Source organism: Lissotriton vulgaris, chromosome 5 (genome assembly GCF_964263255.1).
Source record: "Lissotriton vulgaris chromosome 5, aLisVul1.2, whole genome shotgun sequence".
Taxonomy (NCBI): domain Eukaryota; kingdom Metazoa; phylum Chordata; class Amphibia; order Caudata; family Salamandridae; genus Lissotriton; species Lissotriton vulgaris.
Window position 1 is genome coordinate 822,971,751 of NC_141693.1, and position 25,257 is coordinate 822,997,007.

At 44.6% G+C, this 25,257-nt stretch overlaps 1 protein-coding gene across 3 annotated transcripts in view; it reads right to left on the reverse strand.

The window, feature by feature from the left end:
- LOC147711650 (polyunsaturated fatty acid 5-lipoxygenase-like) overlaps positions 1-25,257 on the reverse strand; it is an 836,408-nt gene that overhangs the window by 225,798 nt on the left and 585,353 nt on the right. For all 3 annotated transcript variants that reach the window (XR_015295955.1, XR_015295954.1, XM_086922316.1), the window contains exon 10: positions 17,847-18,025. Coding sequence is in view for 1 of the 3 variants with exons in the window: in XM_086922316.1 (XP_086778442.1) it covers positions 17,847-18,025 (179 nt within the window). In the remaining 2 variants the exon portion in view is untranslated. The remainder of the gene's footprint in view (positions 1-17,846; positions 18,026-25,257) is intronic.

Below are 25,257 nucleotides of genomic sequence, written 5' to 3' on the forward strand. Positions count from 1 at the left end.
CCTTTTCACAGAACCATTTGCTTTTTCTTTTCACAGTCATATTATACATGTTTATTTATGCCAACTGCACCCCTTATCCAGCCCTCCCCATTTGTCCCTTCGACAGCCCGTTCCAACCCTCCCACAACCCCGGTACTCCTCACCCAACCCAGTCACTACTATAGCCTCTGCTGTTTAAACCTTTCCTGCTTTGGGTCGGGTCAAGTCTGACTGCTCTTACAATTTAAAAGCATTTCTTTTCATTTCCTGCCTGCTCTGTGCAGGTTCTTAGTTTGTGGTGCCAACCTCCCTCTGCACTGTACAGGTTGTAACAGGCCATGAGCTATCTGTCCTGGCATCCTCTGCACAGGTTTAAGGAGGCTTCTGGTTTTAACCCATCTCTGCTGAGTACAGGTTCTAGGATGCATTTAACTGTGATCTCTTCCAGTTTGTGAGATCGCCCCACCCCCATTCCACAATGTGCCATCTCGAAGAGACGTCTGGTTTTATTCTTTGCCAGTTCTGCTGGGGTTCCAAATGGCACGGAGGTGTCAGCCGCTACCATAGCTGTACAAAATGTGAGGCTGGGGTATTGGGTCATACTATTCTCAAACTCACTCAGTGCACTTTGCATTGAGTCGGATTCATTGAAGACAATGAGGTGGCCAATGAGGTATTCAGCTTTATGTACCTTCAAGCCCACCCTAGCCAATAACATTACCTCTGTATGTGGTTCATATAAAAAACACTTTACAGTTGTTTCTACCTCCTGTTCGTTATCACTACTTATAGACTGTTTTGTCAAGTGGTAGTGTGGTGCAAGCAACAGCAGTCTAGTTTGTAACACAGAGTCATGGCATGATCCAGAACTGGGTTTATGATATGGGGTGTACAGAGTTAACCTGTGTGGTTTTGTAGCTCATATTGCTAGTTGATATAGTGTCTTGTTATCATGTAATGAGCGGTGGACAGGCCTGACTGGGGGTCACCGGTGGGAGGGGAGGTAGTGAAGAATGAGGTAATGAAGTGTTGTAGAAGTGAAGAGGGAGTGGAGTGTTTGGGGGTGAGATGAAAGCTGGTCCACTTCTCAAATTTCTTATTTCACTATACTAATTCACCACTAATCCTTTATGGGTTCTGGAGTAGTTTGCTTCTTGCCGAAAAACTATTCAATACCCCATTAGGGGTAACAAGCGCTATATATATTACCGTTTGGGAGTCGCCAGTAGGCAGTTATAGTTAGCACCTCATTTCTATTCAAAAAGTGTTTTTCTTTTGCCAATATCTTTGGCACGGTTTGATGAATCTTCGCAAAATTTTCAAAACCTTTGGCCAGCTCTGGTCAGCTCCTATCATGAAAGTTTTAGGGTGATTCATCAAGCAAGGGCCGAGAAAAAAGGAGGGTCCCAAAACATGTTTTCCCCATGTAAATTTCCATGGGAACTTTAGACACGGATACAGCCCAAACTGCTGAAATGAATTACACCAAATTTGGCAAAAAGGTAGCTCTTGGTTCAGAAAGCAAACTTTTTTTAAATGGTTTAAATCCGTTTAGTAGTTTCTAAGAATAAAACAAAGCAATATCTGGGCAGAGCCGAACCACACATCTTATTGTGAGATCTGATTAGCTGCCAACACTCCAAACCAGGAAGTGTTGGCAGCCATCTTGTGACTCGGTAACTGAGTCACAAGAAAAAGGTTCAAAAAAAGGTAAAAAATAAGAAAAGGGGTCAGGGTAGAAACACCCTGACCCCCTAGGCCTGCTCAGGGAGGGGTCCCAGAAGGACCCCCAGGCCAAACAAAAGCATTTTCCCTTTTTCTTTTAAAGCAGCTGAATTCGCGCTGAGTGCGCCAATTCGGTCGAGAAATTTAAAAAAACAAAGCTCGGGCTGCCGCGCTTTGTTTTCTATAAGCCCCCGGGTGGGCCAGGTCCCGGGGGCAATCCCCAATTGATTTGCGGGGGCCCGCGATCTACCTGGGGCTTAGTTAATTGAATGCGGGGGGCGCACGGCCGCCCGCAGCCCCAGGGACCGCACCTCCTGGGGGCTTCAATACTAAATGCGTGGAGGGTCCCAACCCCCCCCACGCTGCCTGGGGAACCGCCACCTCCCTAGGGCTTTGATATAATAGGAGCAGGGGGTTTGTGGGTACCCCAAGCCCCAGGGACCACCACCTCCCCGTGGCTTCATTGATTAGTTGCCCCGGGGACCACCACCTCCCCGGGCCCTTAAAATATAGGGAGGGGGGTTGTGCGGCCCTTGTCCTGGAGCCGTTGATGGCCCTGGGGACCGCACCCTCCAATCTCGGCTCTTGCAATGTTCTGGGGTGCCCACCCCCGGGACATTGCTGTTTGCTATGACAGGGCAGGAGCACGGCTCCCACCCTGTCATAGCAAATTCTGCTTTGGTTTTTGGAAGCGAGAGCAGGAAAACAAAAGCAGAATTGCTTTTGCACAAGGGAAGCTGCATGTCAAGAGCTCCCCTTGTGCAAATGCACTGCTGGCTCCCGCAGGATGCGTGAAGCCTGCAGGACCGTGGGGCATTGGGGCTCCCCCATGGTCCCCAACAGTGAGGCCAGGACCTGGGGGATGGGGTCCCCAGGGCCAGAAGTGGCCAGGGAGGGGGGCACACATCCCCCCGCCACTGCAATAAAAAAAAACACGGAAAGGCCTGCCCCTGGGGATGGGGTAACCAAATTAGCCTAAGGAGGGGGGCACGCGACCTCCCTCCTAAAAAAATAAACCCAGGCTGGTCAGGCCCCGGGTGATGGGGTCCCCTGGGCCAGAAGTGGTCCGGGAGTGGGACCACGTAATTAAAAAAGAAAAACGGAAAGGCCGGCCCTGAAGGATGAGGTCCCCGGGGCCAATAGTGGCCTAGGGAAGGGGGGCCCCACAGCCCCCTTTCCCAATAGTTAAATTATAAAAAAGGAGGCCATGCCTTAGGGGAGGGGTTCCACAGGGCCGAAATTGGCTGCGGGAGGGGGAGCCGAGTGGCTGGCTGCGGGAGGAGGGCCCCCTTCCCAGTTTTGTTTTTTAAAAGGAGTCAGGCCCTGGGGATGGGGTCACCAGGGCCCCAAAAACAGTAAAAGAAGGGGGGCCACACTGCCCCATTCTAAAAATAAAATAAAAATGCCGGCATCACTCCGGAGGCCCCGCCCCCCCTTCGTGCACTATCTGCAAACACGCCCCCTGGTGGTGTAAAAAGGGGGCATGGCCTCAGACCACTATCAGCAATCCTGGTGTGGCACTTACTACAGGTACCTGGTGGGCTAGTTGGCCCCCAGGGACCCTCTGAATTCAAGGGGACTTAATACCCCAACTTAGAACGCATCAGGAGGCGCATTTGAAAAGTGGTGGGGAAAGGAGGCGTGCCCTGTGTCCAGCTTTCAGCAATCCCATGATCTAGGACATATTGGGGGTATCAGGTAGGCTAGTTGGCCACTAGGAATTCCAAGCAGCGTGGGGGACTTTAATCCCCATTCAAGAGCGCACAAGGAAGTGTGTTTACAGAGTGGGGAGGAAAGGGGCCGTGGCCTGCTATGACAACTTAGCAATCGTGCTGTGCAGGACATACTGGAGGTAGTAGTAGGAGTAGTTGGCCCCCAAAGATGTCCTTGGGGGCCAACTACCCCTCTTATTACCTCCAGTAAGTCCCACACAGTGGGATAGTTAAGTCGTCTTAGGAGGCCATGCCCCCCTTTCTTCACCACTCTGCAAACGCACCTCCTGACAGACTACGGGATGGGGGTGGTTTCCAATTTACTCCTGAGGGACTTTGGGGGCCAAGAAGCCCTACTGGTACCTCCTGTAAGCCCTACGCACCAGAATTCCTGAGCGCTGGTCGGAGGCCCAGCACCCTTTTTCCACCACTCTGCAAAGTCGACTAGTTGAAGAAGTGTTTGTAATGTAATAGGTTTTGCATTTGCGAGAATTAGAGTTATTGGCATTGTAAATGCAAACGTTTTTTCGAATGTTTTTTGGAGTGGAGTGGATGTACGTTGTGTGTAGTGGAAGTATGTGGTATGTTGTGCAGTGAAATTATTTGGATAGAAAGTATGTGGTATTTAGTTTATAGGAATTATGTAGAGTATGTGTTGTGGAGAGTAATTATATGTTATGGTAGTCTGTGTTGTGGAGTGGTAACCTCAGGTTTAGTCTTCTTCGTTTCCACAGAAGCTCAACTATAAACTCAGTGAGACAAAAAAAGATGGAATCACTGAGGAGCACTTGTGGACCTAGTCAGATGTATGAGCAGGGCCACTGGAATTATGTGACTGTTTTGCTGCATCGACCATCGCATAATTATACTTTTTCTGCATAGCCACATAATTCATCATCCGCACCCTAATCTGCAGATTTGACCAAAAAAAGCCTTGCTCCTAGCTGAAATGCGATTTAGAAAAGGGGGTGGTGATGAACAGAGTGTCTGAGCTAAACAGACCACTCTTACCCAGTCCAAAGATCAGGGCTTGATCCATCACCATTATTTATCTCACTGCCCCATCCCAGCTCAGAACCTGGCTATATGCAAATCAGTCTGTCCCTGGCCCAGTGCATCATGGGAACAGGGCATACTAAACTACCAAGCCAATTCTTCACCAGAAAGGAGACAAGCTACCGGGGACCGGTTTCTGGCATTTCAGCCTTCTTCGGCCCGGCTTGCTTGAATCCTGATGGAGCAGTAAAAAAGGGACTCATGTCTGAGTATACCCTGCCACACCTATAGTGGCCAAAAACGATTTAGAAAAGGGGGTGGTGATGAACAGAGTGTCTGAGTTAAACAGACCACTCTTACCCAGTCCAAAGATCAGGGCTTGATCCATCACCGTTATTTATCTCACTGCCCCATCCCAGCTCAGAACCTGGCTATATGCAAATCAGTCTGTCCCTGGCCCAGTGCATCATGGGAACAGGGCAGACTAAACTACCAAGCCAATTCTTCACCAGAAAGGAGACAAGCTACCGGGGACCGGTTTCTGGCATTTCAGCCTTCTTCGGCCCAGCTTGCTTGAATCCTGATGGAGCAGTGAGAAAGGGTCTCATGTCTGAGTATACCCTGCCACACCTATAGTGGCCAAAAACGATTTAGAAAAGGGGGTGGTGATGAACAGAGTGTCTGAGTTAAACAGACCACTATTACCCAGTCCAAAGATCAGGGCTTGATCCATCACCGTTATTTATCTCACTGCCCCATCCCAGCTCAGAACCTGGCTATATGCAAATCAGTCTGTCCCTGGCCCAGTGCATCATGGGAACAGGGCAGACTAAACTACCAAGCCAATTCTTCACCAGAAAGGAGACAAGCTACCGGGGACCGGTTTCTGGCATTTCAGCCTTCTTCGGCCCGGCTTGCTTGAATCCTGATGGAGCAGTGAGAAAGGGACTCATGTCTGAGTATACCCTGCCACACCTATAGTGGCCAAAAACGATTTAGAAAAGGGGGTGGTGATGAACAGAGTGTCTGAGTTAAACAGACCACTCTTACCCAGTCCAAAGATCAGGGCTTGATCCATCACCGTTATTTATCTCACTGCCCCATCCCAGCTCAGAACCTGGCTATATGCAAATCAGTCTGTCCCTGGCCCAGTGCATCATGGGAACAGGGCAGACTAAACTACCAAGCCAATTCTTCACCAGAAAGGAGACAAGCTACCGGGGACCGGTTTCTGGCATTTCAGCCTTCTTCGGCCCGGCTTGCTTGAATCCTGATGGAGCAGTGAGAAAGGGACTCATGTCTGAGTATACCCTGCCACACCTATAGTGGCCAAAAACGATTTAGAAAAGGGGGTGGTGATGAAGAGAGTGTCTGTGTTAAACAGACCACTCTTACCCAGTCCAAAGATCAGGGCTCACCGTGGATCTAGCCCTGATCTCTTGACTGGGTGAGAGCTTTCTGCTTAATTCAGAGACTCTGTCCCTCACCATCCCTTGTTGTAAATATTTTTGTCCACCCTAAGCGTGGAAGGGTATTCTCAGATGTGAGACCCTTGCTCATTGCACCATCAGGATTCAAGCAAACCGGGCCGAAGACGGCTGTAATGCCAGAAACCGGTCCCCGGGAGCTTGTTTCCTTCCCAGTGTAAGAATTGGCTTTTGTAGTTTGATTTGCCCTGTTCCCATCATGCACTGGGACAGGAACAGACTAATTTGCATACAGCCAGGTTCTGAAACTGGGATGGTGCAGTGAGCTAAAAAACGGTGTTGGATCTAGCCCTGATCTCTTGACTGGGTGAGAGCTTTCTGCTTAATTCAGAGACTCTGTCCCTCACCACCCCTTGTTGTAAATATTTTTGTCCACCCTAAGCGTGGAAGGGTATTCTCAGATGTGAGACCCTTGCTCATTGCACCATCAGGATTCAAGCAAACCGGGCCGAAGACGGCTGTAATGCCAGAAACCGGTCCCCAGGAGCTTGTTTCCTTCCCAGTGTAAGAATTGGCTTTTGTAGTTTGGTTTGCCCTGTTCCCATCATGCACTGGGACAGGAACAGACGAATTTGCATACAGCCAGGTTCTGAAACTGGGATGGTGCAGTGAGCTAAAAAACGGTGTTGGATCTAGCCCTGATCTCTTGACTGGGTGAGCGCTTTCTGCTTAATTCAGAGACTCTGTCCCTCACCACCCCTTGTTGTAAATATTTTTGTCCACCCTAAGCGTGGAAGGGTATTCTCAGATGTGAGACCCTTGCTCATTGCACCATCAGGATTCAAGCAAACCGGGCCGAAGACGGCTGTAATGCCAGAAACCGGTCCCCGGGAGCTTGTTTCCTTCCCAGTGTAAGAATTGGCTTTTGTAGTTTGGTTTGCCCTGTTCCCATCATGCACTGGGACAGGAACAGACTAATTTGCATACAGCCAGGTTCTGAAACTGGGATGGTGCAGTGAGCTAAAAAACGGTGTTGGATCTAGCCCTGATCTCTTGACTGGGTGAGAGCTTTCTGCTTAATTCAGAGACTCTGTCCCTCACCACCCCTTGTTGTAAATATTTTTGTCCACCCTAAGCGTGGAAGGGTATTCTCAGATGTGAGACCCTTGCTCATTGCACCATCAGGATTCAAGCAAACCGGGCCGAAGACGGCTGTAATGCCAGAAACCGGTCCCCGGGAGCTTGTTTCCTTCCCAGTGTAAGAATTGGCTTTTGTAGTTTGGTTTGCCCTGTTCCCATCATGCACTGGGACAGGAACAGACTAATTTGCATACAGCCAGGTTCTGAAACTGGGATGGTGCAGTGAGCTAAAAAACGGTGTTGGATCTAGCCCTGATCTCTTGACTGGGTGAGAGCTTTCTGCTTAATTCAGAGACTCTGTCCCTCACCACCCCTTGTTATAAATATTTTTGTCCACCCTAAGCGTGGAAGGGTATTCTCAGATGTGAGACCCTTGCTCATTGCACCATCAGGATTCAAGCAAACCGGGCCGAAGACGGCTGTAATGCCAGAAACCGGTCCCCGGGAGCTTGTTTCCTTCCCAGTGTAAGAATTGGCTTTTGTAGTTTGGTTTGCCCTGTTCCCATCATGCACTGGGACAGGAACAGACTAATTTGCATACAGCCAGGTTCTGAAACTGGGATGGTGCAGTGAGCTAAAAAACGGTGTTGGATCTAGCCCTGATCTCTTGACTGGGTGAGAGCTTTCTGCTTAATTCAGAGACTCTGTCCCTCACCACCCCTTGTTGTAAATACCTAGCTGAAATGCTTCAAACATTACAAAAAATGCAGCAATAAGTGTTACAGCGTGGTGGAAGGCCATTTGCAAACCTAGAATTGTTATGTGTTACTTACTACAAAAAGTGGGTGTTACATTAGTACTAATGGTGTGCAAGCCACTCTTGCTTCTCTCTGCGTTTCTCTTGCCTCTTTCTGCATTTCTGTTGCTTCTTTCTGCATGTTTCTTTCTTTTTCTGCACTTTTCTTGACCTCATTCTGCAAATCTCATGTACTTTCTGCACCTCTCTTCCCTCTTTCTGCACGTCTGTGCCTCATTTGCTTCTTTCTGCACCCCTGTTGTCTCTTTCTGCACTCGTCTTCCCTCTTTCTCTACCCTTCCTGCCTGTTCTTGCATCTCACTTGCCTCTTTCTGTACTTTTCTTGCTTCTTTCACACCTCGGTTGCTTCTTTCGGCAATCCTCTTGCCTTTGTGCACTTCTCTTGCCTGTTTATGCACCTCTCTTGCCTCTTTTTGCGCCTCTGTTGGCTCTTTCTGTACCGCACTTGCTCCTTTCTACACTTCTTGCCTCTTTCTGCACCATTTTTGCTTCATTCTGCACTGTCCATGCTCCTTTCTGCACATGTCTTGCTTCTTTCTGCACCCCTGCTGTCTCTTTATGTACCTCTATTATCTCTTTCTGCACTTTTCTTGCCTTTTTCTGCACCTCATTTGCTTCTTTCTGCATAGTTGTTGTCTCTTTCTGCACTCATTTTCCCTCTTTCTGTACCTTACCTGCCTTCTTTGTACACCCCTTTTGCTTATTTCAGCACTTCTCTGGTCTCTTTGTGCACTTCTCTTGCCTGTTTCTGCACCCCTCTTGCAGCTCTCTTGGCTCTTTCTGCACCTCGCTTGCTCCTTTCTGCACCTGTATTGCTTCTTTCTGAACCCCTGGTGTCTCTTTATGTACCTCTTTTGCCTCTTTCTGCACTTTTCTTGGCTTTTTTCTGCACTTCTCTTCCTTCTTTCTGCACCCCTCCTGCCTTTTTCTGTATTTCCCTTGCCTCTTTGTGCACCCATCCTACCTTTTTCTGTACTACTCATGCCTCCCTCTCTACCCCTCTTCCCTCTTACTGTAAGTCTGTTGGTTCTTTCTGCACAGCTCTTGCTTCTATCTGCACCTTACTTACCTCTTTCTGCACTTCTCTTTCTTCTTTCTACACCTATGTTGCTTCTTTCAGCAATTCTCTTGCCTCTTTCTGCACTTCTCTTCCTTCTTTCTGCACCCCTCCTGCCGCTTTCTGTACCTCTCTTGCCTCTTTGTGCACCTCTCCTACCCTTTTCTGCACCCCTTTTTCCTCTGTTGATTCTTTCTGAACTGCTCTTGCTTCTTTCAGCACCTCACTTGCCTCTTTCTGTACTCACTTGCTTTTTTCTGCACCTCTCTTGCCTCTTTCGGCACCTGTGTTGCTTCTTTCTGTACTTCTCTTGCCTCCTTCTGCACCTCTTAGTTAGAGGTAGTTTTAATCCCCCTGCCCTATTATGTACTTGGGCCATACAGGGAGGTCATGCCAATCACAGGGGTACCCTAACCCATAGTGTATCCAAGTGTATGTAGGTGTGTTCACTGTATTAGAAGTGTCTTACAGTATAGCACTGGCTCCAGGCCTGGTTAGTCAGTCAGTTACCACCAGTACCCATCAGCAAAAGTTGGGGGCACAGGATGACTTTGCAACAAGGCCTCTTTCTGCTCCTCTGTTGGTTCTTTGTGCACATCTCTTGCTTCTTTCTGCACCTTTCTGGACTTCTGTTGCCTCTTTCTGCATTTCTTAGGCTTCTTTCGGCGCCTTTCTTCCTCTTTCTGCACATGTCCTACCTTTGTAGGCATAGTTAGAAATAAGCATTTAAAAAACTTTTGAAATTCACTGAAAAAACCATACGTTTCAAGGACGTTACAGTTAGAAATCAGCATTTAAAAAACCTTAGAAATTCACTGAAAAAAACACAGGTTTCAGGGAAGTTATAGTTAGTTGGAGATTTCACTTGTACAAAACCAGAGAAATTAGTCCGTTTTGGTTAGTTCAGCTAACTATAACTCGTGTCCCCGCAACGCACTGCTCATCTCAAATGACGTCACTGATGACATCATCCACGTGATAATGTGATGCACCTCCTCGTACCCCAATGTAACCTTTGATACACCCATTCTAAAGTACAGGCTACAGTTTTTGAAACCATAGACACACCAATGCCAGTTAGTACATACCCACTCACAAATTCCTAGGTCTACACACACATCCACTCATTCCCCCATACAGTCACTCATACATGAAGTCAACCATCAATACAGCACTATCTTATGCACTCACATATCTATACAGACGCTCACACACCGCCACTCATCCATAGAGTTACTTACACACCTAGTCAGTAATGCAATGAATCAATCACACACCAATTTACTCACCTATAATGTTATACACACGACCTCACTCGTTCAAACATATACTAACACATACTAACACTCTTATATACTAACTAATAAAAGCACACACTGATCCATACAGCCACTCGCACAATCACTCTCTTACACAGTCATTTATACACTCCAACCCTCACATTTACTGCCTTTCACATATGCAGTTACTCACACATGTACCACTGAGGCATCCATTCACTCACTTACAAACCCTTAACACACACTCACCCCCCATACATCCCTTCACAGATGCACTCTTGAACCAATGCACTTAAGTGAATTACCCACTCAAACATCTATGCACAGAGTCACACACCCCAACCCACCCACATAGACCCTCAGGCATCCATACAGATACTCAGACAACCAATCAATAACCCTCATTAAGCTACTCACCAACCCATGCAACCACTTACACACCAACTGACAAACTAAACTGTGTGAATGTCTGTATCAGTCACTAACCCATGCATTCAGTAAGACACATTTAATCACTCATACAGTCAGTCACACACCTACTAAATCCTCCATTCAGACACTTATAAACCCACTCATTCTTCAATACACCTTGGTATATATATATATATATATATATATATATATATATATATATATATATATATATATGTATATATGAAACATATTTAAACTTTACAGAAACACACAGTCACTGGATGATGTCATTAGTGATGTCATTTGAGATGTCATCAGTGATGTCACTAACCAAGTCATGAATGAAGTAATATGTGACGTCATCAGCAGTGCATTGCGGGGGCACGAGTTATAGTTAGCTGAACTAACTATAACAGACGAGTTTCCCTGGTTTTGTACAAATGAAAAGTCCAATTAACTATAACGTCCCTGAAACCTGTATTTTTTCTGCAAATTTCTAAGGTTTTTTAAATGCTAATTTCTAACCATAACGTCCCAGAAACCTATGGTTTTTTCAGTGACTATATATATATATATATATATATATATATATATATATATATATATATATATATATTCCAGCTCCAAAGTACCCAACATACAAAGGAGCACCCGGACCTCAGCTGCCCACAAGGAGCCTTAAATGGTAAGAACGCCTTCAGCACAGCAATATCCTTTAACTGTTCAAACTGCCCTGGATGCCTGACGCGTTTCGAAGTGTCCCCACTTCTCTTCAGAGGCTTCGGCAGTTATGAAGGAGCGCTTGAGGCACCACACCCCTTCTTGCTTAGATGCACGCCCAGGATGGGACTTATGGGACTTGTAGTGCCTCACGTCGCGCTAATGTTCAGTCGGTAACATTTCAAGCCCACAGATGGGCCTCGCTGTGTGGAATAAGGAGGGGTGCAAAATACTCAACATGACATGTTTTGAACTTGAATTATGTCGAAACTAATGGTGTGAATATTGGGTTTATAATCTAAGACCCCAAAGAATTAATTTGAGAAATCACATGATTTACCCCCTCACAGACATACACTACAAAATGGCCCCCACAGAAGGTAGAAAGCATCAAGATCTGGATGTCCTACATCGGTTTCTATGAAATGAAAACAAATTTGATGTAATATGTTTTGATTGGTTCCTCTCACGTAATGAGTTGTTTGAATTTTTTGCATAAAATTGTGAGAAAATGTGACCTCCCCGACATTGACAAAGGCGTGAAGCCGAAACGCGTCTGTCGGGCCGTTTTGTTTTGTGATCAATAAATAATTAGAAAATTTCCCTCTTGAGTGCGCCTCAATCTTTGCTCCATTGGATAGAAGGAGTTTCACACAGGAATATATATATATATATATATATATATATATATATATATATATATATATATATATATATATATATTGTCAGTCAGTCAATTCCTTTATTTTCGATAAATTATCATATAAAGACAAAAAACACAGTCATAAAAATATACAATCAATTACAATAAATGTGAATTAAAAATATACAGTCAATTACAATAAATGTGAATTAGATTAAAAATTTCCTAAAAATAGAACAATGTTTTCTTAAAATTCATTCCGTATCATGTAAAAAAGAAAAATATACATTTTAAATTTATTTCACATATTCCTAACAACTATATTAATATATGAACACCATGGTATCGGCCTGCCCTTAAAGGTTTTTTTTCTAAACATGGGGTCTATTTATCACAAATGTTTAAGAGCGGTGGAAATGTGACGTTCCTTCTCCTGATTCAGTTAGCCGCAATTAAAAAACTAGCAACGTGAAACATTATTTTAGGTGTGCCAAGTTGTTTTAAATACACTAGTGCCGGCCTGACATGTACGAATCCTGCCTCTCTAAGAATTGGCAATAAATATTTCCTCCTGCACTCATTAAAATGTTCACAAAACATCAAAAAATGTAAGGTGTTTTGAGATGAGAAATCGTCACAAGAACAAGGGTCCGCCTGTTCTGGAGTACACCATTTATGATAAACACCCAGAGTATAGTGAATTAAATTAAACCGAAATCTGGTCAAGAGAAACCGATGATAGGGATTATTTACTGTGACCAAATTTGGTTCCGGTCCTATGCAGGTGACCAATGCATAATTTTCTCTTACCCTGGGTTTTCCCATCTCTATTTCCTCCCGCTCTAAGGAGAAAAGATCCAAAAGGGCTTTTTTTGTTAAGACAATGTCTTTGTTGGTTATTTTTTCCGGAGAGGTAAATAAACCAATACGCCCTATTCTCTGGAACCCAGCTCTTATGTACGCCAGCCAAGGAATTTTATGTACTTTTTCCAGTCTCTGGCAATCCCTAATTATTGAATGGTTTAGGGGAATCTCATCATTCACCCATATTTTTAACCAATAAATCAAGGGTGCAATTTTAATCCGATCGGAAATATACCCAAGTCCCAGTTCTGTATGGGTTGAGAAAGTAGGAGTTGATTGAGGAACTGAGAGTACACTTCTTAAAAACGTGTTTTCTACTAGTTGTAGTTTCTCTACACTGGTGTAACCCCATATTTCACACCCGTAGGTTGCAACCGACAGACACTTAGATTCGTATACTTTTAAGATTGCCTTAATTGGTTTAGCTCCCAGTTTTTTACTAAACCCCATGAGCTCTGAGACTGTTCTCGTAAATGCCACCGCGCGGCTATGATTTTGTGCCCGCCAGGTGCCCTTCTGATCGAAGACCACCCCCAAATAAGGAAATGTGGGGACCCTGCAAACCATTTCACCATTACAGAAGAAAGTTTTTGCTTTATTCTTTGAGTTACTTTTTTTTATATATATATATCACCCCTGTCTAGTTATATGTGTCAAAGGTTCAATAGGAAGAGCACTTTTTGTTCTACTCATAACTTTGCTGCCATTCGCCAAATTTTCAAGAAACTTTTTTTTTTTTTTAAGTTTGTCCACCTCTTTCCTTCCTGGAAAGTTATGGGATGAGCTGTCAAGCAGTGGCAGGCACTTTTTTGTCATGCATTTTCCATCAGAACAAAAAAAAAGAAGAACAGAATTACACCAAATTTAGTAGAAAGCTAGATACTTATCCAAAAAGCGTGCTTTTTGTGATTTGGTGCAATTTTGTTCAGTTTTTTAATGGAAATTTAGATTTATAGATATCTGTTGCTGTCGGTATCCTGGGAGAAAAAAATTAAAAATGGACCACACAATGTGATTGGCATCTGCAACATGAAGAGAAATCGTGCATATATTCAAGTTTCAGCCATCTAATTAGATGACCGTTCATTACAGCCACAGTAGTACTGGTCCTGCAGTACCAAATGGCACATGGGAGAAAAAGCTCCCTCGCCCAGTCAGAGTGCCCTATTTTTTATATTTTGGAACCGCTGAACTCCAGCAGGACCAAATATCAAGATAAGCCTATTTTTTTACCCTTTCCTGGCTACCCCAAGCGCCTCTTTAACGAACATTTCTCAAAAACAGCTGAACAGAATTCGACCAAATCACAACAATCACACTTTGAGTAAAGTTCTAACTTTTTGCCAAACTTAGGATACTTCTGTTCAGCTTTTTCTGTTCAGACGACAGAAGTTTCCTATGGGAATTAACATAGGAAATCAACATTTTTCAGGAAGGATCTTAGGTGGTTGATTATTTTTTGGAAGGTTTCATGCAGATTTATCCAACAGCCATACGTCCCAGCTGGCTCTTTGCCTATCAATAATCCCTTGACCTCGACTCTCCCAGTGGAGTACTGCCACCTTATTTGGACAGCCCTGCCTACCTGCCAGGGGTCTTTGTGCCTTCAGTTCATCCACCACTGTTGAAGAAGCACAAAAACCAAAAATGACTACCTAGCCGATGCCATGTTTCTAGGCATACTTGGCTTTAAGTTTTTGATCTAATTAAACAAGCAGTTGTTTGTTTCAGCAGAACAAATAAAATCTATGATCCTGATCTGCAAATTGTTTTCTCGCAGCACATCAGAGCCATGGCTGGTTTCCCTTGCCTGGGACCACCATGCACAGCATGGCAATCTCAGGCATTGAAATCCAGTGATTGCTGCCCTGCCTTAAAGAAAATGGGTGACGACCATTGCCGCTTGGCAGTTCAGCGACAAGAGGCCGCCAAGTCAACTGTTACCATTAGTGGAGCCAACTGAGACTTCGGTGACAGGAACTTAGCAGCACATCTATCTCTAAATGGATAAGTAAACTGTGTGGCTGGCGGATAGGCCATCTGCTTTCTTTGGCAGATGCGTTGCATCCATCAACTATTAAATGCAACCCTATGCCATTTGCATATCAAAATGACATACCGCAATGTTAGCAAATTTATTTATTTATTTATTTATTTAATTTATATGGCGCGTTATAACCACAGGGGTCTCTAAGCGCTGTCTGTCCAGATTTACGTGATAAGATGTTACATTCACTTGAAACCAACTGTGCACCGAAGATCTGCTCCATGCTTGTTTAAACAATACAGTTTTTAGTTTTTTTCTGAAGGAGAGTAAATTACTTTCCTTCCTGAGCTCTGGATCCAATTTGTTCCATAAAGCTGGGAGCGTGTTGGAAAACGCACGGCCCCCCACCGTGGTCAATTTGAAGCGGGATTGGGACAGAAGAGTGGCGTCCGACGAACGCAAAGTCCTACCCGGTGTGTAGGGGGATAGTCGGGATTTCAGGTATTTTGGTGCTTTGCCATACAGAGCCTTGTGAGCGATACACAGTCCTTTGAAGACAATTCTCTGACGAATTGGGAGCCAGTGCAGCTCCTGCATCAGGGGAGAGGCATGAGCAGTCCTGGGTTTTTTAAATATCAGCCTAGCTGCATCATTCATAACTCCCTGTAGTTTGTCCAGCAGCCGCTGTGGCAAACCTAAATATAGGGAGTTCCCGTAGTCCAGCCTAGCCAAAATTGTGGCTGAGACCACGTGTCTCAAAGTAGGGAATGAAAGTAGGGCAGAGATCTTCCTTAGTTGTCTTAGGAGGCCTATACAGGTACCCACTACGGTGGTAACTTGTTTTTCCATGGATAATTTGTTATCCACATATAGGCCTAAGCTTTTGACTGCGACTGCCGGTTTTGGTGGTGCGCCCAGCTCCCTAGGCCAAAATTTCTCGCTCCAAGGGTTACCCGAGATGGAGATGGGCAATACTTCCGTCTTATCCGGATTGACTTTCAAAGAGTTCTCGGACATCCAATTAACTGTGGTTTTCAATATGTCCTGTAGCCTAGTGGATGCTCCCGGACCATCATCCAGCCGGATGATTATCTGGGTGTCATCGGCATAGTTATACACTAGGCAGTCCATCCTGTTCAGGAGAGCAATTAGTGGCTGCAGGTAGATGTTGAAGAGTAGGGGTGACAAGGCAGAGCCCTGTGGGACCCCACAGGTGATCGGGGCAGGGGTGGAAAGTAGATCACCCAGCTGCACTCGTTGTGTCCTACCCTGCAAAAATGATGTGAGCCATGCATGTGCTGTACCCATGACGCCAAAGGATCTCAACCGCGACAGAAGCTGTTTGTGACACACGGTGTCAAACGCCGCGGAGAGATCCAGTAGTATCAGGGCGCTCGGTGTTTTTACATCAGCCCGCGTTCTTAGCTCATCTAGAATGGATAACATAACTAGTTCCGTGCTGTGATTAGCACGGAACCCTGCCTGATTGGTCTCCAGCAGGTTGTTACTCTCTAGATGGCCCCATAGTAGAGCTAACACATGCTGCTCAACCACTTTAGCCAGAAAAGGCAACTGAGAGATGGGCCGGAAATTTTTCAGACATTTTGTGTCTGCACCAGGTTTCTTCAGTAAGGGGATCAGGCGAGCCTCTTTAAAAGCTAGAGGGATCTGTCCTGTGCGAAGAGAGGTGTTCAATAGATGCAAAACCTCTTCCTCTATTCCTGGCATTGCCACCTTGAATATGTCAGGAGGGCAAGGGTCCACCAAGGAACCCGATTTAACTCGGCCTATGATTTTAAGTAATTCCTGTTTGGAGATAGGGGATAACTCAGCTAATGGTGGGATGTTTAACGGGGCGATAAGGTCCGGTAGGCGAGGACATTCGAGGGGTGCGGTTTCCGCAATTTCGTCCAAGATATCGGATATCTTCTTTACGAAGAAATCCTGAAACCTCTGACAGTCCTCCTGAGTGAACTCGGGACTCAGTGTTTTGTTAAATTGCTTGAATATGGAATGCAAAAGTATTTACCGAATGATGATGCAATTATTGGGATGAACTGAGGATTAATGTGTAATGGTAAAAATTTCAAAATGCGCTAACGATTAATGAGTGCTGGTGCAGAACTGAACATACACTAGGATTAGTGACTGGTAGTGAAAATGTGCCCAAGCACCCAGTTCTCTAAGTAATGATGCAATTCTGGTCTCAAATTCAAGATTTCTGAGTGCAAATCTGATCACGCATTCAAAATCAATGAGTCCTGGGTGCAAAACTAAACATGCAGGAATGATTATAGGGTGATGGGGTACACTTGAACACACACTAATGGTTACTACTTAATTGGCCAAATCTAAACATACTATTAGGATTAATGAGTGATTTTGTAAATCTGTTCATGCATTAAAAGAATTACTAAGGAATTTGGTAAATCTGCACATGTGCGACAGTGATAATTGCTGACGTGGTCTGCATACTCAGTTAATCCATTTATGCACTCTCCAATTCATTTATCCATCCATCCAGGCACTCACTATTCATCAATTCATCCTTTTATGAACTTACCCAATAGTTATTCAAGTACTCAGTCACCCACACATTCAAGCATTCATGCACTTAGTCATCCACCCAGCTGTTGACACATTACAAATTTCACTCACTCAACCATCTACACAACCACATACACAAACCTAACACTTTATGAAGAATCACTTTTATTTATGAAGTAGCCAGACCTCTTTAGGTTTGCCAATGAGTAGTATAGATCTTCTCACACCGATTTTTACTTAAAGAGGGCTCCATGGTTATATGACCAAAAACATATCAAATGGTAATTAGAACGGATCAAAATTAGGTTATTTGTTTTTCTTTCATGCATTTAAAATGTGGTTCAATTTTGAATTCTTTTATTTGCATATTTAATTACTCTTCCATTTGTTTTGTATAATTTTTACTTAGGTCAACCCTATGCTTTACATTTTTAGGATCTAAAGAATATTTACTAGGTCTCCAAAGAAACAGCTAAAACATAAGCGTGTGATTCCCAATATATGTAGTTCTTATCCAGACAGAAGATGAACTCAGACTCCTTCAGCACTTTGAGTCATGGTACTGCTTTAGAATATTCTGCAGAAATGAATATCTTACCTCACAACTGCATCCCAGACTTTTGTGCCATCATCTCTGTAGAAATAGTATGGGACGTCTTCTGTGCTGTCCATTCCCTTAATTTTGATTGTTTGTGGAAAAACAACAGAATCATATGTGAGATGCTCCATAGCTCGGAGAACTAGTTCAACATGGCCTCCACCACCTGTGGCATTTGCCTGAAAATATAAAGTGAATAATTGAATTAGTAATCCATGTACACTAAAACAGAGATTCTAGTTCTGATCCTTTCCCTTGGTGCACATACCAGCAGCTGGCGTACACACCAACACATCTGCACATGCAAACATAGTCTAAGTGTCTCCTTCACAATGATGCTGTACCTTTTGCGACGCAAAGACACATACCAATGGGTTGCCGTTAATAACGAAAAGTCCTCGTTTATATATGAGTTTAGGACCATATCCACCTAAATATATGATTGTCATAATAGAGTTTGGCTTTTTAACCCTCATTTATTGCGTATTTCTTCGTCATTCTGCGGACTCGACTGGATTTTACTATTCAGTGCAAGAGATAAACTTTAACTCATCTACCTTCCTAGAATAGGCCTGTTTTCCTAACCGTACAAAGCCATGGACAACACATTGGAGACATCCTGCGGGTATACGGAAACAGTGACATTTCACAAATTCCTACAGACTTGGTACAGGCATTAAGCACTACAGGACCAAGAGGGAATGCTTGTAATATGCTCTACATAGAAGTAATCATTCAGTCACTCTTGCTTGACCAATGTTTTTACATATGTGAATCTGGAACTGAATAGAACCATGAGCTAGAGGGTTGGATGGAAGAATAGTCCAATCTCATCAACAGACTTCAAAGAATCCAGAACGCCTCTGCACGCCTGATCCTCGACGTACTGCGCCGAGACCACATCTCCCCCCACCTGAGATTCCTGCACTGGCTCCCCGTAGAAAAGAGCATCAGCTTCAAACTCCTGACAAGGCACTTCACAACACCGGCCCTGCCTACCTCAACGACCGACTCTCATTCTACGTACCCAACAGGAAACTCCGCTCCGCCGACCTGTCTCTGGCCACCGTCCCACACATCCACAGAACCACTTCCGGGGGCAGGTCCTTCTCCCACCATGCCACCAAAACCTGGAACTCCCTCCCCCTCCTCCTACCGACAAACTGAAGACCCGCTGACCTTCAGGAGACTACTCAAGACCTTGCTCTTCGACCACTAGCTGCAGCCTTCCCCCCCCAGCGCCTTGAGACCCTCGCGGGTATGTAGTGCCCTTTACAAATTCTGTGATTGATTGATTGATTGATAGATGGCAGGATGGGTGAATAGACCCACAGATAAAAAAAATTGGCAAAGCCAGTAGGTCTTGATTTTGGTACCTATTTGCTTTGCCAATGATTTTAGCCATGATGCAGATCATCTCTGATGCTGTGCTGCATGGATAGAAAAAAAGCTTTAGACATGGATTAACATTTATCTTTTAGTTACGGTTCTGAGTTGGATTGGTATCTAAAAAGGAAAACAAAATGTGCAAAACAGTTTTTCTTTAAAGTGGGTTGAGGGCAAGCAAAAGTTGTGGGGGTAGCATCAAAGCAATACTGGTGGTAGGAATGCTGAGGAGGGGAGGGAAGCAACAAAGGGGCACTGACTGGGCGGTGGAAACAACATGTTGCGGGGTAGATGTAACACAAGGAAGGCGGATGGGGGAGCAGAAACAACACAAGGTGCAGGTGGGGTTAAGCAACAGGGTGGAACTGATGGATCGATCAAACAAAACATTGAGCTGGGTAGGCTAAAGAACACTGGAAAGAAGACAACGCATGAGGAATGAGGGAGAAGCACACAGGCAAAAGAAAGGAACACCGCGCACTATGGAGGGGGTGAGAAGCACATGAGGGCGACAGTTATTAACAAGCATTGGCATAGCCAATAGGTCTCGCTTTTGGGACCTTATAAGTATTTAGTTATGCAGCACAATATCCTTGATGCAACAACATTAACTGTTGCATGGTTAAACACTTATAAGGTCCCAAAGGCGAGACCTATTGGTCACCACAAGAGGCCGCTGTTGTGTCAGTCCTCTCTTGCAGGGCACCCCCTTCTCATTATAGGTAACAGCCAACCTCTACTAAAACCCACCGTTCAACATGCATATCTGTTAATGCACCCCATTGCGGACTGCTATGACCGCCCCCGAAAGATAGAACATACATATCTTTCTGTCAACAAGGTGCCTTGGTTCTGCAACCCCCTGGGGTACAGCAGTCTGTCCAGTAGCCCCCGCCTGATATTTTTCCTGGACCCCCGGAGCGCTACCAAGGCGCTAGATCAGGAGACACAAACAAGAAAGAGGGAAGACTGGGGAGGCGGGGTGTGGGGGTAGATATTTTGAGACAGTGATGAGGCGAGAGCGAAAGAAAACACGACTAAAGCTGGATGGAGCCCAGCTGGGGCAGTGGGAGGGGTAGCGAGATCGTAAGATCTCCAAATGTTTTGGGTCAGATAAGGATCTTTTCTTAGTGGCTTCACGTTGGGCTGGGAGCAGATAACCTCCATTTGGCAAACAGCAGCTTCACTTAAGTCTCATGGGCCGAGACTCGGCAAAAAAAATGCTACAAGCCTTCAGTGACTCCCCAAGGACTCACAAAAGTAAATATTTCCATTGGGAGCGATTTGAAGGGAGGCAGACAGAGCCTATTTGGGGCTATCTTTCAGCCAAAGGCACAGCTTTGGGAGAAAACGTTTTTTTTCCACTCCTCCAACAAGAACATGTTGCAATGGTTTGCTTGTAACTGCCTTCTAGCTTTACTTTCAGAGCCCACCATGTTAAATCAGCTTTCGTGTCACCTCTAATGTCTGCTGTGACCACAGGTTCTTGGTTAGGAGCATTAAGAGGCTGAAAAGAAATACCCTTCAAGTGTTCAAGATTTCTAAATTAGATCCGAATATAAATTATGGAGCTTCTGACCTGTTCATCACTGGAACCCAGGCCAAAAGGAAACTACTGAGGCGTATGCACAGCTAGGAAACAACTCACACGTATCTTACGATGCTGAGTAACTACTCATTATTAGAACCACCCATGTGTGGATACATCGGACAGCTAAGTGGGGGGTTCACCAGAAGAGCTCTACAAAGATCAATCAGGATGCTGCAGTTCTATGCACTATCAGAACTTGAAACAGGGCCATAATGGTGCCATAATCCACTAAGAACAAGAGCATGCTGCAGATAAATCAGGTGGCTCCTCACTGCCTATGGTGAAGGTGGTCTAATTTTCCTCAAACAGTAATAATGACGCTGCTAAAATCAGAGAGCAACTGTAATAGGACACAGACATATTGCACATGCCATCACATATGAGGTAATTACATGCAAACACATGAGGGCGAGTGTCATTCACTGTCAGATATTCATTCAGGTGTATTTAGAAATCTGCTGTGCGACTCATCAAAACATCTCGAAAGAGACATATATAATACTGAATTTTCACCTCAAATGCACTAAAGACTTACATGTACATCCTGATATACAGATGTACACTCCTCCCTAGACACTGCACACATACACGATGTTGCAGTATCATTTAAAGCTATTTAAGAGAAGCAAACACTGCTAATAAAGTATGGAGTACCGATGTGTGAAATTCGAGCCTTTTTAAATTCCAGCTCGAGTCTGTCTGGTGCGGGGGAGCGGCCTTGGCCAACAAGCTGACATTGTGTCTATTATACGAAGCAACACTCTGGCCAAGCCTAAAGACACGTTTCAGAAAGAAGTGCGAATGTGAGTAGTGAGTTAACTTTTGTTGACAGACCGAGACGAGTCTTTTGCACCATGCACTGTTTTTCTACATTCGAAGGGGCAGTGAACAAGAAAAGGGCTTTTTAGGCAAAAGCTTCAAGGTTCTAAAATAACAGTTAGAACAAAGAATTCAAAATGCACCTTTACATCAACATAATACATGATATAAACAATGTATAAGGCACATAACAGGTCGACGGCGGTTTCGATCCCACTTTTAAATCATGATCAGGACATTAATTAATGCCTAATTCAATCAAGCCTCTATTGCCTAGAAGAGATTGAGGGGAGAGAAGAAAATATAGGGAAATGTATAAAAAGGAATTGTAGAAATCGACTGACATAGTGGTGATAGGTGAAACAGTGGTGAAAATTAATTATACTAGTAAAAACAAGCATGTCATTCCTTAAAAGTGAAGCTTGAAGCCGAAGTGCAATATAATAAAGGGTTATAGCTTCAGTGGTCGTGTGCCCAAGATTCAACAGAGCTAGTGAATGGCGGAATATAAGTAAAGACAGCGTCGGAGAACACCTTACATTTGGAACAATAAACTCAGACATAAGGCTATGGTGACGCATTAAGTGACTAGATGAAGCGAATAGGTCAACGACGTAGCGGCCGGAGCGGCAATTACCACCGTTGCCACCGTTGATGCATCTACGAAGGCCTGGGACTACATGCCCCAGCAGCACTAGCAACGAGCACCCCATGTATCCCGTCACACGCGCCAGGAGGCACTTAAAAGGGAGCCAGGGCACCCTCTTAGACTGATTTAGGCCGGGCTGGGCCAACTCCCTAAGCCTGTCTTCCCGGGACAACCTGCAATTTTGTGGTGAAGTATTCTTTTAAATTTGCTTTTCTTCCAGCTATTGTCCTGTACTATTATCATGAGTAAGCGCAAACTAGGTGTAGGCCAGACCGTTGCTGGGACACTTGATGCTTTTCTAATGAGGGCTGAGTCTTCACTTATCCATTGGATACAACTTACGGAACGCAGACTGTCCTTAGAGCCCCTGCCCTCACAGCTCACTCGAAATAGTCATGCAGTGCCTTCTCCTGGAATTAGCCTGACACCACTCTCAGAGTCAGAGGTTGAAATTGTCTCCCCTGAATCCCCTGGCGCAGAATGTGGACCTGGAAGGCTCAATGTAATCACCAGAGGACGGAGAGCCATATTGAGCCCTGATACAATTATCAAACCACAACTTCAAAAAAGGAAGGGGTGAGGGCCTCAGAAACAGCCTAAAACCGGCCCGAAACCAACAGGGAGGAAGCCCAGACCCACAAATCATGATAGGGCCTCTGATAATGGGCCCTCCACATCCGCTGCAAACACTGTAAGGGAAAGGACACTTGAATATGGACATGAGGGAGACTTCTGGGGTAGATTTAAGATTCTGGTGTCAGTACTATTAGACCCGATACTGCAAAAATTGACCTCAGTAGAATTTAGGTTAACAAAACTAGAGGAACTTGTTACTAGTAAAACCACAATTCCCATGGCCTCTGGCCATATTACAGGTCTGGATAGCATGTGTCACAGGGGGATGGTTAAGAGGGTGGATCAAACTGGGGGCTGCTCCACCAGTGGGCAGGCTTCAAACCTGAACACTGGTCTAGCCACTACCACCACTTCCATTTGCAATATAGTTAACACTCCTGCACGGACGGGGCACCCCCCCCCCTTCCATTTAGTAGGACCTCTCCCAGCAGACCCTTACAGCCATCCACATAGTAGAGTTGAAATCAATGAGACAGTTATCACTGGATCAGATCATCGGGTCCTATAAAGAATATTACATTCGGGGACGTAGGTACTGGTTCAAATACTCCAGAGCATCATAAACCCACCCATGGTAACTTCAACAAATCAACACGAAATTTACATTTGCCGCCTGATGCACCACTTGCACGGTTGTCCTGGCAAACGTCTCATTCCTCCCACCTAATGCCTCTGAGCACTGGTCCACCTTAAGAAATAAGTCCTTGTACTTTTTGAGTTCAAGGACAGGTATCAATATTATTCTGTTCTCAGAATTTATGGCTAGGAGAATCAGGTGAAATGAAATGAAAAATTATATTTATATAGCGCGTAACTACCAGGAGGCCTCGCAGCGCAACTGGTGGGCAACTCAGAAAAAACTCTAGGGGGGACAGTGTAGTGTTAACCTTTAGTTCACATTTTTTAGTGCATTTTTTAGTGCAGACATTCCTTGACAAGGGAGGCAATAGGTTTGTTAACGCTCAGGATATAAATATACTACCACTAGGCTTTTTCTATCAACCCCTCAGACCACACTGGCGCTTACCCGAGGAGGAGAATCATCTTGGGAACAGGCTACCTAGATACCTGGTCCCAGTGATTACCAATTTGATATTTTGAACCCACTCAAAGCTATAGACTGACTGTCCACGGGGTCTGTTGGCTGTACCTCTCCTAATCTTGGCCTCAATCATGATGGGAGTATTCATGCTATTTTACAGTACATTAATCCTGGTTTTGACCATAAAGAGAGGAACAAACCCCTGCCCACCCATGTTTCAAGGAAAGTCAAGGAAACAGATTTAGGCATTAGTAATTTGAACCGGGCACCTCCTATTGCACTCTCGGTACACATAGACAGTGAACCCGTAAGTTATATCACAGAGGTGGTGTCAGGCAGGAACGCAGCCTCAAGTAATGTAGCCTCAATAAATGATGTATCTATTTACCACCAAACACTCAGCAACATTGTTTCATAGAATATCTCCGGTTTCCACTTAAAGCTGAATAACTCCACGTGGTGGGATTTTTTTTTTTAAATTTGAGATAAAATGCTTCCAGGAAACATGGTCCAAGGAAGTGCATCACTTGAATGGGTTTAGGACTTATCATACGTATGCGGTAGATGGAGTGAGCGGAAGAGCTAAGGGAGGGTTAGGTACCTACATATCAAACAGGTTAAATGTAAAAAAGATAATGTCTATAAGTGAAGTTTATTACCAATTGATTGTTATTCATGTAGGTGGGAACAATGTGTAGCTATGGCTAATTTTTACAATAACATTCCCCAAGAAAAATTTACGGTCAAAGTTAAAAAACTAACCCATGCTCTAAAATCTGCCTGTAATAATAAGTCTAAAGACACTGTATTAGTATTGGTAGGGGACTTCAATTGGCCTCTGTGCCCTAATGCAGGGGATAACTTATGTGGTCTTTTGAATGACACAACAATTACAAAGGAACAAGTAACAACCATTTCCAGCACTCTGTACTGGGAGAGCTGCTTAATGAATTAGTTTTTAGTCTCGACTTGGGTTTTGTGAACGAACTATGGCTCCCTGCCTGCCCCCATGCCATGGGCCTTTAATGGTAGAGGTTTATACTCCACAATTGATTTCATTTTAATATCGAATTGCTACATGCATACTGTCCACTCATTTTCCGTTAATGATATCTCCCTGAGTGATTATTTTCCCCTCTGTCTTTCCACTCTATTAATACCGAGCGAACATATCACCCGAGTTAAAGAGAACCAGTTGTTAGAAAATATAGCCATTGGGGAAATAAATTAATGCGCTGGTCAATGGTAGACCAAAACGTAATTACCAAGGCCATGGTCACCAAATGCA